At 48.9% G+C, this 16,271-nt stretch overlaps 6 protein-coding genes across 6 annotated transcripts; 4 read left to right on the forward strand and 2 right to left on the reverse strand.

Annotated features, from left to right (window-relative positions):
• Window positions 1-191: 191 nt before the first annotated feature.
• On the forward strand, window positions 192-713 carry FTJAE_7541 (uncharacterized protein; the record flags this gene model as incomplete). The annotated part of the gene is made up of 1 exon (XM_037354268.1): window positions 192-713. One exon carries the CDS (start codon window positions 192-194, stop codon window positions 711-713), a length of 522 nt encoding a protein of 173 aa, XP_037205417.1.
• Window positions 714-1,496: 783 nt separating this feature from the next.
• FTJAE_7542 (uncharacterized protein) lies at window positions 1,497-2,192 on the reverse strand (the record flags this gene model as incomplete). Its single annotated transcript, XM_037354269.1, has 1 exon — window positions 1,497-2,192. The coding sequence occupies one exon, from the start codon at window positions 2,190-2,192 to the stop codon at window positions 1,497-1,499; it is 696 nt and encodes a 231-aa protein (XP_037205418.1).
• A 988-nt stretch (window positions 2,193-3,180) lies between these two features.
• FTJAE_7543 (CAR2-ornithine aminotransferase) lies at window positions 3,181-4,736 on the reverse strand (the record flags this gene model as incomplete). The annotated part of the gene is made up of 3 exons (XM_037354270.1): window positions 3,181-3,978; window positions 4,030-4,376; window positions 4,430-4,736. The coding sequence occupies 3 exons, from the start codon at window positions 4,734-4,736 to the stop codon at window positions 3,181-3,183; spliced, it is 1,452 nt and encodes a 483-aa protein (XP_037205419.1).
• Window positions 4,737-5,417: 681 nt separating this feature from the next.
• FTJAE_7544 (ethanolamine kinase) lies at window positions 5,418-6,767 on the forward strand (the record flags this gene model as incomplete). Its single annotated transcript, XM_037354271.1, has 6 exons — window positions 5,418-5,456; window positions 5,529-5,634; window positions 5,713-6,077; window positions 6,130-6,224; window positions 6,284-6,523; window positions 6,602-6,767. The coding sequence occupies 6 exons, from the start codon at window positions 5,418-5,420 to the stop codon at window positions 6,765-6,767; spliced, it is 1,011 nt and encodes a 336-aa protein (XP_037205420.1).
• A 476-nt stretch (window positions 6,768-7,243) lies between these two features.
• FTJAE_7545 (multidrug resistance) lies at window positions 7,244-8,672 on the forward strand (the record flags this gene model as incomplete). Its single annotated transcript, XM_037354272.1, has 2 exons — window positions 7,244-7,614; window positions 7,661-8,672. 2 exons carry the CDS (start codon window positions 7,244-7,246, stop codon window positions 8,670-8,672), a joined length of 1,383 nt encoding a protein of 460 aa, XP_037205421.1.
• A 713-nt stretch (window positions 8,673-9,385) lies between these two features.
• On the forward strand, window positions 9,386-14,533 carry FTJAE_7546 (uncharacterized protein; the record flags this gene model as incomplete). Its single annotated transcript, XM_037354273.1, has 11 exons — window positions 9,386-10,137; window positions 10,190-11,046; window positions 11,385-11,485; window positions 11,534-12,449; window positions 12,767-13,224; window positions 13,418-13,612; window positions 13,663-13,836; window positions 13,888-14,072; window positions 14,128-14,279; window positions 14,332-14,437; window positions 14,482-14,533. 11 exons carry the CDS (start codon window positions 9,386-9,388, stop codon window positions 14,531-14,533), a joined length of 3,948 nt encoding a protein of 1,315 aa, XP_037205422.1.
• Window positions 14,534-16,271: the final 1,738 nt, after the last annotated feature.

The following is a 16,271-nucleotide window of genomic DNA, read 5'->3' on the forward strand; positions in this document are numbered from 1 at the left end:
AAACTCTAGAAAAGGTATCCTAAATTTATACCAAGTTACCTAAATCTTTTTATCAGTTAGGCTTAAGGCCCTGAGTTTTATTTCCTCCCCTGGGCCCCTTACCCACGATCTATATAACGAAGATCGGTTCCCCAGTCTTGGCAACAGTCATCACATTCCTTTACTCGTCGATCAATTCACTCGTTTCCATAATGCGTTTCTCACTTCAGACCCTATCCCTTTTCGCGCTCTCCTGTCAGGCAGGTCTCGCCCTCGCAGGACACTGCAAACCATCACCCACGACAACAGCCGCTGCAACCACCACCACCTCCATCCCCGAAGGAACCCTCATCAACGCCGTCCTATCCGATGGAAGCGTGGTAAACACCTATCTCGACAATGTCTACCTCACCGACCAAGGAGAGACCCCCGCAACATTCGTCCTCGAACCTTCAACCGGTCGCCTCACCACGTACATTGGTGGCACCAAATTCTACCTACAAACCGTCATTCCGCTTGGCCCTCAACTCTCATTTCAGTTCGATACCTATCAGAATATTGTCAACAACCAGTACCGGTACTTTGTCAAATGCGCGGTAGTCGCGGGCTTTCTGTCGTGCGAGTCTGAGAGTGGTTCGACGCCTATTTATTGGCACATTGAGAGCAACAACATTTTCTATGGCAATGAGAACGTGCTCACTGACGTTACTACTGCCCAGTTCAAGTTCCAGTAGCGCGGGCTATAACGCGACTTGGCTAGGGGAGGAAAGAAAACTTAGAACCTCGACCTAAAGTAAGAAAGATATTAGGTAAATTTAGCTTAAACTTAGGGTATTGTTTGCTAAATTTATTTTAATCCCTTAGGGTCAAGGTCCTGAGTTTTCTTTCCTCCCCTAGCCTGGTAATCAGTGATGTTATGAGGAACACAAGGGCACTGGTGCGTTGCGCGAGGGAATAAAGACCTTTTATCGCCTGGGACTCATTGAGCCAGATTTAATTCTCATTCTTTGTACATAATTCAAGGATTGATGTCGCTATTTAAACCAGTGATTGCGCTTCTCTTTTCTCGCTTCCATCTCCACCTTCGAGTCGAGTGCCGTGTGGGACTCTTGAGCCTTGAGTACTGAGCCAATTATGTCCTCTGTTCCTTTTTCTTCTGCTCAGCCATCATTTCTTTCTCCTGCTCTAGAGCCCTCTTCTCTTCTCTTCTTCGCTGCAGTGTCATTGTCGTCGTGGTACGCCATCCAACCGGACAACGGCTGAAAAGCCTCTTCAGTGCTCTCGCCAACTTGTATTGGCAACCTGCCATACCCGATCAAGCCTCTAATCAATGTGGAATGATGGTGATCCTGGCCATCCATGACCAGAATAGGTAGCCTTGCAACAGCAGGGCGCGAATTTTCATCGAGGTGCCGACGACGACGTCGCGGCTGGTTGTTTTCACCGAGAAAGTTAAGAAGCCAACCGCTCAAATGTCCGCTCTCGCCCACTTTGAGCATTTCTCCCCAGAAGTTATCCTACGCTTTCGGGTCCCATTGATCACTTCCAACGTAAGGGGGCCCACTGTTGTCAAGAGCACCAACTTGTATCATTTTGTACACAAAGTCTTCATGGCGGTTAACCGGTGCCTCCAATTCACTACTCATGAGTTTGATTGCCGCGAGCTTTTCACGCAGTATGCCCCAGTCCGGCGCCCCTCCTGAAAAAATCGCACTCCTGAAAAAGAAATTCTTCTTAGGGCCTAGCTCCCGATGTTGTCGAGCTGTGCAATATTGGCCGAGTAGCAACAGAGCGGCCGAAGCGGTGTCCTCAGGCGTGGTATGCTCAAAGTTGGGCATCAGAGTCCTCGCCAAATTAACACCAAGTTTTGTGTTAACCGCATCGGACAAGCGGGTCGCCACCAAGGTTGGGTCATCGAGTTCTTGATTGGTAAAGATTGTGACAGGCATATTTAGCGGGCGACGGCAGAGCCTGTAAATCAAGGGTCTCAGCTGTGCCAGAATAGCAAGCCACATATTATGTATCCGAATGGTAACGTTAGAGTCGCTGTCGTGCACTTTTGCCGCAGTCCAGATGAATCCGTTTTGACAGGGCACTACCTCAGTAGCGATGCGAAGTACCTGAAGTTGGAAGACGCCTTTACTTCTTGTCCAGTCAAGAAAGGAGAGCCGTTTGAGAAAGTCGTCCCTGTCCAGGGAAAAGGCGAGGTCCATTGTTTGTATTGGTCGTATTGGTTCGTCCATGACCGCGACGTAGAAGATGTTTTTAAGTGTTGAGAGAATATAAAGTGCTTTGTTCGGTTTTGTTTCGGTGCGTTATTGATGACGGGGGTGATGCTGAAGAAGAGATGATGAGAGAGGGAGAAACATTGCGGGATTGACTGGAGAAACGGAGTTTGAGGAGGCCTTCCGTCGGAGGCGCAAAAGTCGTGTTGTGCTTTCCATTTCGACGGGACCCTGAGAACAAATCTGGTGTTTTTAGAAAGTGCTGTCTTGACTTCTTTCTTGTCTCTGATCAATCCCTTAGCCTACCACAGGCAAGAGTTGCAGTAACTAGGGGAGGAAATAAAACTTAAGACCTTAAACCTGACTGATAAAAAGACTAAGGTAATTTAATATAAATTTAGGGTAAGTTTAGGATATCTTTTTTAGGTATCTACTCTGTGGAGGGAGTGGAGATAAAAAAAAAAGGATTTTTGGTGGAGTCTAACCACCGACGTTGGACGAACAGGGAATCGAACCCTGGACCACTCCCAGATGCGAGCATCTGATGGACGAAACTTGCTAAGGGAGTATTATACCACTAAACCATTCGCCCGGAATTGTTGGACACCTGTACCAAATCTGTAACTAGATTGGGCGTCCAACACTGGTGCCTCTGGAGATCAACCGGGTATTGCAAATTATTCCTGTTGTTTGGAAGGGCAGCCACTCAAACTTGGTGATGGTGTCGGAATTTCTTGGACTTCATTTTGAGATTGAGTTTTCCACCGGCGCGGCTTGATTATATGCCACAGACGTTTACGGTTGGGAATGTTTGGCTCAACGTTGGAGCCGCGACGGTGCAACGGCGACTTTGCAAACATTAGCCACCAACGCTACGACATACGAAAATGCACACGAGCACCAAGTCTTTCACGATCAACACAGAATCAATAGAAGTCTACCAGATAAATACAAAAACCCCTCTATGAACTTTTCCTCACTGCGCAGCAACCATCGCCGCAGCAGGCTTAACCTCCACCTCCACCTCATCAATCTCCATCTGCAGGGTAATCTTCTCCCAAACCGCCGACTTGCCCAACTCCTCAAACGTATCCTCCACCACCCTCGCCGTCCTCTCCACAATCTCATCAACATCCTCCTTCGACACGATAAAAGGCGGACAGATCAAAAAATGATCTCCACTGTACCCGTCATACCCGCCATTAGCGTTAAACAGTGCGATCTCGTACCCAGCGCTCATTCCGCGCGAGTGCAGCAGCCCGTTGAGACCGAGATCATACGGGAACGGTGTCTTGGTCTTTTTGTTGGTTACGAATTCAACAGCCCAGAAGAGCCCGCGCCCGCGAATGTCGCCGACGTATGGCATCGGGAGTAAGCGCTCTTTGAGTTTGGTGCCGAGATATGCGCCCATTGAGCGGACGTGCGATAGCATGTTTTCGTCGCGGATGATTTGTTGCACTTTCAGGGCGGCGGCTGCGGCTTGAGGGTGGGCCATGTAGGTTTGACCGTGGGCGAAACCTTTGCCGCTCTTTTGGAACGACTCGACGAGCTTGGAGTTGATCATGACTGCAGAGACAGGAGCGTATCCCGCACCGAGACCCTTTCCGACGACGAGAATATCAGGAACGACATCTTCCTGCTCCCAAGCGTGGAGAGTGCCCGTACGACCCATTCCACACATGACTTCGTCGAGAATAAGAAGAGCGTTGTACTTTTCGCAAACAGCCTTCATAGCAGGAAAATATCCCTTCAACGGCATCGCACAACCACTCGCCTAAATACATCACATCAGCACATTTCCAAGAAAAGATGGGAGACGACTTACACTTCCTCCAACAGTCTCAGCCACGAAAGCGCAAACCTTCTCAGGCCCAATTCTCAAGAATTCATCATCGAGCTCTTGGGCAAGACGCGCAACATACGCCTCGTCGTCTTCACCGTCGCGCTGTCCTCTGTACGAACTACAAGCCGATACACGCGAAGAATTCTGCGAGATCAACTGCACGAAGGGATCTTTCCGAACTTTGAAGTCGCCTAGCGTCAGCGCACCGAGCGTAGCGCCGTGCCATGCTCCCACGCGAGCTATGAAGTGGCTTCGTTCAGTCTGGGGAATAGCGAGGTGCGAGAAGTGTGTTTTCGCAAGCTTGAGAGCGACTTCGACAGCTTCGGACCCTAAACATCAATTAGCACTCCGTCATCCACTCTTCATACGGAAGTTCACGTACCTGATCCACAAAGAACAGCCTTGGACATTTGACCATTCGTAGACTCAACAAGAAAATCCGCGAGATCTTCAGCTGCCTGCGTCTTGTAAAAGCCCGGGTGACAGTACGGAACACTCACGAGCTGCTCTACGACAGCTTTCTGAACGTCCTTGTTATCATAGCCCAGACACGCAACAGCCGCTCCACTCGTAGCGTCTAGAATCTTGCGTCCATCGCTGGTTTTCAGATAAATCCCCTTTGTCGACTCAACAAGAGCCGCGGGATGTTTCTGAAAGTTTTTGTAGAGAAGACTGTTTGTAGGCGCCATGATGTAAATGTAATGCCGAGATGCTGATGATTCTGAGTCTCATTGTGTCGCGTGCCTTTCTTCTTATATACCTCGATAACATTAGAGATTCGCTCATTGCTTTTGACAATCATGGATAGACAGACGCGAGAATGTTTTCGATAAGCCCTTAGTCTCCGATGTGGCTGGCCAATATTTCCAGGCTGAGTATGTAGTGTAATGATCCCTTTCTGGCGGGCCGCATGTGTGCTCGGGCCACAGTGAGAAACAAGGCGGTGTCTTATACCCAGCCTCCAATCACTCCCCTCTCATCCACAATCTACGACATCTGTTTGATCTGCGTCAAATGGTGAGACACGGGCCAAGAAAACTATTTGCTCTGCTGTCTCATCTCAGCCGCAGCCTCAGCGTCGATCCCTGCTGCTTACAGCCCGCCCTTTGGGAGAAAAGCGGCACGGGCGGTTACACCCAGAGGCACAGACAGCTTACTTTAAGGGCTTTCCCATCTTTTACTCCTCCCAACCTTTTTCCATCTTTATCTCTTATTGGATATTCCTTTGTTTTTTTTCTCGCTATTTGTTGAACTGCCGAGAGTGGAGAATGGATATCCCGTTCAAGGATGTTGTCTTTGATACGTCAGATCCTCATGGATCAGCCCTGTCGCTTCTTCCGCTCCTGTTCCCCGATCGGAAGATCGACGATATGCGTATTTCCGCTTTGACTCAGGGCACGACGAATGGCGTGAGTGTTCCCTCATACTGACCTACCCAGGAACACGGAACTTTGTTTGCGCTAATGCAAATACATTTGCAGCTTTTCAAGGTTACGGTCGATGCATCCACGGCAGATTCTGCCACTGCATATGCAGTGCTGATCAAGGTCTACGGAGATGGCACGGACATCACCATTGACCGCGAGAGTACGTACCCCTGTCTGTCAATCTCGTCTGGAACTTCCGTCTTGGATTCGTGTCTAACGTGAACATGTCGCGCAATAGAGGAACTCACGGTGCACAAGCTCCTGGCCGAGCGTCAACTGTCTTCATCTCCACTGGTTCGCTTCAGCAATGGACATGCGTATCAGTTCATCTCTGGGCGAGTCTGCTCTGAAGGCGACATGTCTGAGACAAGAATCTTCCGCGGCGTCGCGAGGGAGCTTGCTCGGTGGCACGCGACCCTTCCCACAGCGGACCCTGAGGACGACGTCTTGACCTACAAACCGGGCGTTTGGTCCACCGCGAAGAAATGGCTAGACGCTATCTCCAAACATCCTCACCGATCACAGGCAGAAATTGATGGTTTGCATGAAAAGTTCAAGTATCTAGCCGATGCTTTGCTGTCAACTGACACGTCGGAGCCGTTGGTGCGTCGTTGCATTTTTATTTTTTTGCTTGTATGGTACTAAACCCGCACAGGTTCTCGCTCACGGCGACCTTTTGTGTGCAAACATAATTGTACAAGAGTCGGGTGACGGCATTGACGTCGCATCAGTTCGGTTCATTGATTACGAGTAAGTCTCACCCTGTTCTGCAAATGTCCCCCAAAACAGAGACACTGAACGACCCCGAGACACGCCACATACTGTCCTCGGGCCTTTGAACTAGCAAATCATTTCGCTGAATGGACGGGCTTCGACTGCGACTACAATCTGCTCCCCAAGACATCAACACGACGCGCTTTCATAGCAGAGTATCTCACGACCCACGCCGAACTCTGTCGGGAGCACGACATACCGACTGTCAATGATGCTGCTGTGGATCATCTAATGCGTCAGGTTGACGATCACAGGGGCTTTCCTGGGTTCTACTGGTAAGTTGTCTCACAGACAGATAAGAGTGTGGTGGTACAGAGACAAAAGCAAGACACTGATTTACACCGCCGCGACAGGGGTCTCTGCGCTCTCATCCAGGCTGAGACAGCGACCGGAACTATCGACTTTGACTACGCGGGGTATGCGGCCAAGCGCTTTGCAGAATACGAGAGCTGGCGTAGTGTGCGGGAGGGAAACAGCCCGTCTCTGCCGCTGAGGGAGAAGGTCTGGTCAATGCCGTAACCCCCACGGTAAGGCATCAGCGGGCGAGACAGACATTCCTTAGCTAGAATACGTACTCCGAGTAGACGAGAGAAAAGAAAAGTCAGACACTCTACCTAAACTTGATTGGTCACACGCCGTGCAATGTATGACTCGTCTTAGCCAAAGGGAGCATCTGGCACGCGCACAGCAGCACATGCTGGGTCATGATTCGTCTACGTAGCCTGTCCCCCTTTGAGAAGAGGCGCTTTTTTTTTCTCCTTTCCTTGCTTGGGCGGAGGGAGCTGACGAAAAAAAGAGAGCCAAGCTTAGTCCGATCGCATGATCTAGAACATGCATGGGCCGTGCGAGAGATGATCGACGGGGGAGAAGAGAAGATATCGGAAAATTTAAAAAATTCTGTTTAGATAAATGAGGCAAACAACGACTATCGTTAGAACTAACCATCTCACCCAGGGTTTTCCTTTTGTACATATCCTCTCACAGGGCATTTCATCATGGCGGTAGCTGGTCGTTTCCTCTCTAGCATCGGCGCCGATGTTCTGTGGCGGTCAAGCCGAGACCTAAAGATTCTTATCCTTCTCCGCTTCATCCGCCTTCTCGGCTATGGAGGCACAACGCTCGTTTTGGCGCTGTATCTCAACGCGTTGGGATTTCAGGATACGCAGATCGGTCTGTTCATGACGCTGACGCTCGTGGGTGATCTTGCTATCAGCTTTATCCTCACTTACGTCGGCGATCGTGTCGGCGTTCGATTGACTGCTATTCTTGGAGCGCTGTTGATGAGTGCAGGCGGTGTCGCATTTGCGTACTTTGAGAATTTCTGGCTTTTGCTGATTGCGAGTATCGTCGCTGTTATTAATCCAAGGTATGTGTGCCCTTTGGTGAGAGTGAGAGGGGGACTGACGATGTAGTGCGAATGAGATTGATCCGTTCAAGGCAATTGAAGAATCAGCGATTGCGCGTCTTAGCACGGCACATACGTGCAACGATATGTTTGCATGGTGGTCTATGCTGGGCATGTTCGGCACAGCAGCGAGTAATCTCCTGACAGGCTGGCTCATCAACGCCCTCGAAGACAACGGCATGAAGAAGCTAGATTGCCACCGCATAATCTTCCTCAGCTACGCCGGTATCGGCCTGTTCAAACTCCTGTGTTCACTCCTCCTCAGCTCCGAAGTCGAGCAAATGCCCCTCCAGAAAGAATCTTGCTCAACGCCTCAGTCTGGCATTCTCACCCCAGATGAAGAAATATCCGATGATGAGACTGCTCCTCTTCTTGACGATAATAGCTCCGGCTACGGAGCCGTTACTGAAACACAAGTTCAAGTTCTAGCTGCAGCACAGGAGAAGCGGCTCTTCACACCAGCGTCTTTTGCGTTTATGTGGAAGCTTTCCCTCGCACTGATACTAGACTTTGTGGGCTCAGGTCTCGCACAGATCTCATGGATGACATATTTCTTCAAGCGCGAGTACGACATGCCCGAGGGAGCTCTCGGTTCAGCAACCTTCACCGCCGGCATAATCTCCTCCATACTAAACCTCGCATCGTCACCACTGTCACGCGCCATCGGACAGGTGCAAACCATGGTCCTCTGTCACACAGTAAACTCCATTTCTCTGCTAATGGTATCTGTGCCTGGGAACAAGTACATCGCCCTTGTGATCTTCATCTTTAGAATCGTTACGCGCGAGATTGACAATGCGCCGCGACAGGCGTTCATCTCGGCGGGGGTTTTGGACCATGAGAGGACGTCGGCGATGGGTGTTGTGAATATTACAAAGACGATTGGAAGTTGTCTTGGTTTGTACATCACGGGATTGTTTGCGGGCTTGGATAAGTTCTGGCTTGCGTTTATTCTCGCTGGTGCGCTTAAACTGTCGTACAATGTTCTGATCTTGGCATTCTTTTGGAAGAGGCGTTGAAAAGTGTATTTTGTTAGTCTTTGTCACTGCATATCTTGTATTTCTGCACCTTGCATAGATAGAACTGGTCGAGTCCTGTATCTCAATGACCTTATGGTAGTAAGACCTTTACTCTACATGTTTCCCAGCATTTGTGCTCTGATAAGACCCATTCCAACGACCAGGTTCCAGTCGTCATGTCCACAACATACTGCGATACCGCTCCGACGTATCAGATTTATTTCGCGGACTCGGTCCATGCCGTGCCGCTGTATCAAATGCAATGAAACATATCTAGAACAGCTGTTGGGGGCCTCAAACACATCTGCCGAGTCCCTTCAATAGTTCAACATGGTAAGATTGAGCGTGTGTACATGGTATTGGGTTCATTCCTTAAATAATGCATATGCGTGAATCCAATCACTACTCACCGCCGACTGAACTATTGATCTGACCTCAGCTGTCTCTGCATGCATATTGAGGTTTCTTTGTTGATCTACCTCAGCTGAATTGGGCCGAAAGTGGCTTGCTGACATCTCCCATTGAGGATGTGATTGATGCCATGCACTCATCACACCAATATCACATTCGTCAGCTCCAAATTGGTATATCCTCCTCAATTATGTCTTACATGGTGTGCATCTATAATACCCCCAGGTCCTCTCTCATCTCTTTCTCTCGTCCAATCTCACAACCCTTTCTCTCAAGTCATTTTCATTGGTCAATCCTTCACCATGGAGCATCTCCTCCATCTCGACACAGACGTCGTCTGTCTCCTCGCCAAACTCAACTCCTACGACTATATCATCGTAGGAAGTGGTTTCGGCGGAGGTCCTTTAGCTGAACAGCTTGTATCCCAGCAATACAAAGTCTTGTTGATCGAGCGCGGCAGCGTCATCTTCTCCACCCACGTTCTCAATACTTCTCGCCCTTACTTCAGCCGTGGCGCAAGTAATTCCCCGGAGGGTAACGAGCGTGTGTATGACGCTGTAAAAGCCAAAGTCCAATGCACCGATCGCTCTGATAGTTATGTCGGCGGTCCAGTGTATTGCGTCGGTGGACGTTCTAATCTCTGGGGTACTTGGATCCCAGAGATTGGAGATGAGACTCTCGGTGCTTTCTTCCCCACTGATGTTGTTGATTACCTCAAGGGTGATCTTGTGCAGGGATACAAGAAGGCGTTTAGATACCTTACTGACTCGCAGCCTGGCGATGTCATTTACCCAGAGGGTGACGGCAAGCATGAAGTCAGCGCTACAGAGATTGGAGACGCAAATCAGATGTTGGAAAATGCCTTGTCTGGTTCAAAGTTCGATCTCATGCCTATCGCAGCGCAGTTCAATGCCCCGGCACCATACAAGTTCGCCCAAGGTGCATATAGTACCACCTTGAGCATCATCAATCGCATGTACGCCAACGATCAGTATCTCTCTGTTCTGCTCAACACAGAGGTCATCGCGGTTCAGCACACTGCCAGCAACACCTTGTAAGTACACCCATACATCCACCGAGCATTCTAGCTGACGACCAAGGCTCAGTAACAAAAGCGTCAACGCTCTCAAGATCAGAGACAAATCCACCAACACCATCAAAGAACTCGACGTCGGCAGAGCCAAAGTCATCCTCTCCGCCGGAACAATCGGCACCGCCTCCATCGCCCTCAACAGCGGTCTCGACCACCTCAATCCCCTCGTCGGCAAAGGTCTCATCGACCACAATGTCTGCTACGTGCGCTTCGCCAAGCAAAAGTCCGACACCGTCACCTCCAAGCCCCTCAATCTCAAAACACACCTCAAAGTCGGTGGCGAAGAATGTCTCGTCACAGTGACGATCAATGCGAATTTCTTCTTGGCGGGAAGTTCTGCGACGCTCAACACGACGCACTTTTATCGTCGTGATGGGACGCTCATGAGTCCTACTAAGGATGCGGCTGATGAGAAGGAGAACTTTGACACTATTTGCGTGCTATTTGAGTTTGTTGGGAAGCTTGATGATGAGAATTCTGTGCTTAGTCTTCCGGGCCTGGATCCTGTGCTGGATATTCGTCGTCCGCCGATTAAGCATGAGGTTCAGTGTGCTATGGAGGATATCATCCGCAGAGTTCGCGATGCATTTGTTGGTGTGAAGCCTAACCAAGCTACGTATGCTGACCCCGGAGTATGTCCTGACCCTGGCTTACGACCTCAACATTTGGGCTTTGGAGTGTTTTCCCATGAGTGCGGAACGATGAGAATGGATGGACCAAAGGGACCTGGTGTCGTGGACTCAAACCTCAAGGTCAAGGGCCTGGATAATCTATGGGTTTGCGATCTCTCGGTTCTTCCTGTTAGTCCCGAGGCCAATCCCTCGTTGACTCTGGCAGCTCTTTCGCTGAGACTTGCTGAGCATCTTTGCGGTAAAAATCATTGAGCTTGGAGAGAGGGTCCTTTGCTCAGGGCTAGTAGGATGACTGGTATGTTTGCATAATCGTTATCGAGATTGATATGCGAAGGATTTATTCATTTGTAATCTACTGTGCCTTTGATGTCATTCGTCCGCGATCCCGGCCGGAATACGGCCATAGAGCGTAAACTCCAAATCAATTCGGCCGAAATCCGGATTTAACATCGCGAATATCCATTTATTCTCGGTCCTCTGTTTCATACAAAATATGGCCTATTTCTGTATACTCATTCTTCATTCACTCCCAGTTTAACAAATATTCATTCTTTGCAAACTACAGACAGATAACAGCCTTCATTCGTACCTCAAACCTAGCCATGTCCACGCAACAATTTGCAAAAGATCAGCCTGAAGGCTTCTCTAACCGCATCGAAAGAGTCACAATTGTCGGAGTATGTTCCACGAGGCACTTGTTTGCTCAATTCTCTAACAATGCATAGGCTGGCGGTCGGCAAGGTGCCCAAATAACTGAGCAACTCCTCAAGACTGGAAAGCATTCCATCACTGCCCTGACTCGTTTTGGCAGTACTTCCAAGCTCCCAGATAACGTCAAGTCGATCCCAGTGGATTACGAAGATGAGAAATCCATTGCATCGGCTCTGAGGGACCAGCAGCTCCTCATCATCACCCTCGCCGTCACTGTCGACCCAGAAGTCCATCATCGTATTGTTCGCGCAGCTGGAAAAGCAGGCATCCGCTACATCATCCCCAACATCTACGCTGCCAATGTTGTCATTGAGAACCAAGGTTCTGTGGATGATTTCTTCCCAGCTGCGCCCCCGATCAATCTTATAAAGGAGATCGAGCGCGTTGGTGTCAGCGCTTGGATCCTTCTCGTAGGAGGCGTGTGGTTTGACTACAGCCTGCCTTCCGGAGAGTCGTTCATGGGCTTTGACATCGATAACCGCAAGGCTACTTTGTTTGACAACGGTGAAGCCAAGATCAACACCAGCACGTTGGCACAGTTTGGCCGTGCCGCTGCTGCGATTGCAAGTCTCAAAGAGCTTCCAGATGACGAAGACGACAAATCCTCAACAATCGTGCACTTTTGCAACAAACCAGTGTATCTCTCTAGCTTTTATGTCAGCCAGAAGGATATTCTGAGGAGTATTCAGCGCGTCACGAACACGACAGACGCAGACTGGGAGATCACGTATGAGAGCAGCGCTGATCGAATTGAGAATGGCAAGGCGATGGGAAGATCTGGTAATATCATGGGACTTGTGCAGGCTTATTATTCTTTCATCTTTTCACCGGAGGGTCAGAAACTGAAGACCCAAGACAAGCTGCACAATGAGCTACTTGGGCTGCCGGAGGAGGACTTGGACGAAGTGGTGAAGGATTGTGTTGAAGGTGGTGAGAATAAATTTCGAGCCCTGTAACTGTAACAAGATGTCACTGAGCAATACTTGGCCTAATCACCTAGTCAACTAGCCGCGCACGTAGACGCGGAATAGAAATGCAAATACAATTGTGGAATTTGTTATTGTAATTTCGGCGAGGCGTAATCTACTCAGACCAATCACCAACCGCCAGCTGGCAGATGTGAGCGCACAGCCTGATATGATCACTGACTACCAATCACTTGCGCCATACGACTTTGTCAGCAGCCTGAAAGTAATCTCAACTACCAACAGGCGGCACGGCACACATTACTTCTGTAACATCCACAGCACCAGCTTCGAGAGGCACCTACCAACGCAACCTTGGGACTTCAAACTTCTTCCAGACTATGTCTTTCGGCTTCGGCGTTGGCGATTTTATTGCCGTCGGGGAGCTATGCTGGAAGATCTACACTCGAGTCTACAAAGTGTCGCGTGATGCACCTGAGGAGCTCCGGGCTTTGATCCAAGAGCTAGGCAATCTCTCCAACACGGTAAACTTGCTCAATGAAGAAGTCCGAGATCAGGAAGAGTGGATAAAACGCGCGGGAGAGCGACGGCTGGAATACACGTGCAAAGTCATGGGTCAAGTCAAAGCGACTGTTCAGAAAATGGACCGATTGGCTGATAAATATGCGGAACTTGGCAAGGGAGATGCACTTGAAGGCTCAAGACGTCCATTTCGAATCCAATGGAACCGCGTCAAATTCGCCTTTGAGGTGTCTAGCATCAACGAGCTTCGCGCGAAGGTTTGAAACACGGCTCAAGCAACTGGTATCAAGCATTAACGTTCTCTAGTTCATGTCTCACAATTTCCACTTAACCCTTCTTCTGCAAGGTGCTCAAAAGTAGGTTTATTCTTCTTCTTTCTGAAATTTGTGTTGACGAGCAAGTTCATCCCTGGAACGGATTGAGAATCAACAATCAAAAACGGACATGAAGCTGGACGAGCTCCGGAACCTCATGATAGGCCACCGCATTTCGCCCGAGGGACCTCTTCTGAACGCTCCGTTGGACGATGGAGACCGAGCAGAACTCAGCGCAGCATTCTTGCGAAGTGCAGAGATTGGTAACAGGCCTTGGGCCTCAATTGCGATCGACGACTGGCTGCAGGCAGGCAAATGGTGGTTGTTAAAGGTGCCGCATAAACCAATGATTCCAACGCCATGCAAACTAATGCTCAACAGGTTCGGTCACAAATGAATCATTTTACAGAAGGGACTAAGATTCAAGTCCATGCCTATATCAACCTACTTAAGGCATGCTGGATACTGGCCGACATCGTCTCAATACACCCACAACGTGTTCATTTAGGTGCTTCTAACGACAGAAGAAGCGAAGACATCCGAAATCTCAGTCAGGTAGAGTAGATCGCAAATTACTCAAGTGTTCGCACTTACTGACCATCTTAGGTCGCGAAACGAAGCTTGGAAAACTTTCCTGTTTTCGAATTCCAGCTCCGTGATGTTGAGGACAACACCATAAACATATGGCCGCAATTACCACCTTTAGGAGCGACGGCGCCTCCTCGGCAATTCGGCATCAATCGAGATAATCTCGGCTTGCAGACTTCGCCCGGAGAAGTTTTATTTCAGTGGTATGAGACAATGATACGCTCGATCTGATATTCTTTGATCTGACTAAATTCATAGTTTCGCACAAATCCACCGCACAACTGAGGGAACTGTGGACACTGAGAGTACTTGTGAAGAATGTTTTCTTATATTGGAAGTGCCGCGCCAGGGTATCTATCTCAACGTTGTGCTGAAAAATTTTGTCGCGCACGATTTGTGTAAGATGAAACGTAAGTATTGTACTTCCTTTGAGAACCAAGAACCAACGTCAAATTCTTGCAGTTGAACCTGAAGATGACTCTGTGGGGAACGATGATTTATGGATATTCTTGGAAACTCTTGAAGAAAGATTGGGAAGCACAGTTAAAATCCTAAATATCCAAGGAAAGTAAGTTCCCTGGCTATTAATATTCGGTTATTGACTTTCCTTAGACTGCGATGCCTTGAAGGCTATCCTATGGGGATTCCAACTGTTCTACTCTGAGTTCCAGCCAAAGTTCTTGACAGTATCAATGGTTCATTCCATTTCCGTGCTAGCTAATTGGCCGAGTCGAGATTGGAACTGTCTCCTGCTTCCAGATTATGACACTGGCAGCCCAGGTGCATCCGACTCGATTGCGTTGTTATTAAGGACCATCATCAATGATGTAGCCAAGAAGGTCTACCAAGTTAAAAGCCCAAGCTCGGACTTTCTTCTCAGGGACTGCCTAGGCGCTGGGCCCTTACCCTTAGGTACCTCCGTGTGGAAACTTATCTGTTGGCATTGCGAAAACTTCGCGGACATGAAGTTGCTCCTTGAGGGTTTCAAAACGAAAGAGGATCGACGAGACTACTTCGTTCAAACCGCATTTCTACGGCTGGACCGCAATTTCCTGAGCCAGATGGTGTATTACATGAACCATGGAGATAGATGGCTTCCTGATGATGTAATCCTTATGGTCGAGGCTGCGCTGACCTCGAACGATAGTGGATATCTCTCACTGGCTCTCGAACATAGTTGTTCAATTTTGAAAGAGCAGCCTGCGATCTGCCAGTTGGTTTATTGCAGCAGAAGCCTGGACCACATTGACGCTATGCTGCAAGTCGTCGTTCCCCGTCCAGCAGACATTACAGCAACCCTCGCATGGTATTTAAGCCATGGCGATGAGCAGTGTTTCAGAGACTTTTTACAGCTCGTTGAGGGTCGTGGCGGCTCTTTCCGAAGCAGAACGCATGATGAGGAAAGTTTCTCAGATTTCTGCCCTAATTTTGTGGCGAGTTGTAGTCGTTTGATAGAGACCCGACGCCCTGACACTCTGAACCTCTTCCTAGACTCGCTCGAGGGACTGGGTATCAATTATCATAGTATCGAAAGTCTAGGGAACGCTGATTTCCTTCAACTGGTTGTTCTTCCGGCTTTGGTCTCACCAGATCCATCATTCCTCCGCATTCTGCTAGAACGAGCCGTCATAGTTGCAGATTTGTCTATACCATTGATAGACAGCTATGAGGTAGTTCTACGTTCATTCTTACCATGGCCGAATTGGCCTCTCTGCTGCGCTGCAGTATTGGTCTGCGACACAGAATTCCTTCAACTGCTGTGTCAACATTGGGCATTCTGGCAACAAGAAAACAGGGGCACAAACAACCAAGAAATTAAGGTACATGAAATAGTTCGTCATCTTACTCTCCTGTCAAGTCTAGAAAATGCTCGATTAGGACATTTCAAGGCAACCTTGTTTTTCCACAAACTTATTCACTGCGGAACGAATGGACGCCACAGCAGACCTCTATTTTGCGCCACAGGCAAGAAAACCGAGTACAAAATAACAGACTATGAAGAGACTTGGAGGTCTATGGAACGCCTTTTGTTCCGTGATGACTTCTTAGCTAGTTGCTCTGGTTCATGTGAGGATCTTCATGAAGGTAGCTGGAAAGACGATCCTAGCATACGCTCGGAGATCCTGTCTAGGTATAAAAAATTCCCAGACAATTATCCTAAGCATCTCCGGACACAGGGAAGCTGGGCTATGTGGCGTAAAGACGCACTGCAGATTTTGAAGAAATTGATATGAGAAACTTTGGTTGTTTAATCCGAGGTATGATTGCCCGTGAATAGTTTCCCGTTTGCCGTTACATGTTTATGATCTCGGTATCTCAACGCTAGAGTGTTTCTGTAAAGTAGTTTTCACATATTTCGAACCCAATGGGAGATCCAACACCGGTAGGATTTACCTACATCA

The sequence above is a fragment of the Fusarium tjaetaba genome, assembly GCF_013396195.1.
Source record: "Fusarium tjaetaba strain NRRL 66243 chromosome Unknown NRRL66243_c0000153, whole genome shotgun sequence".
Taxonomy (NCBI): domain Eukaryota; kingdom Fungi; phylum Ascomycota; class Sordariomycetes; order Hypocreales; family Nectriaceae; genus Fusarium; species Fusarium tjaetaba.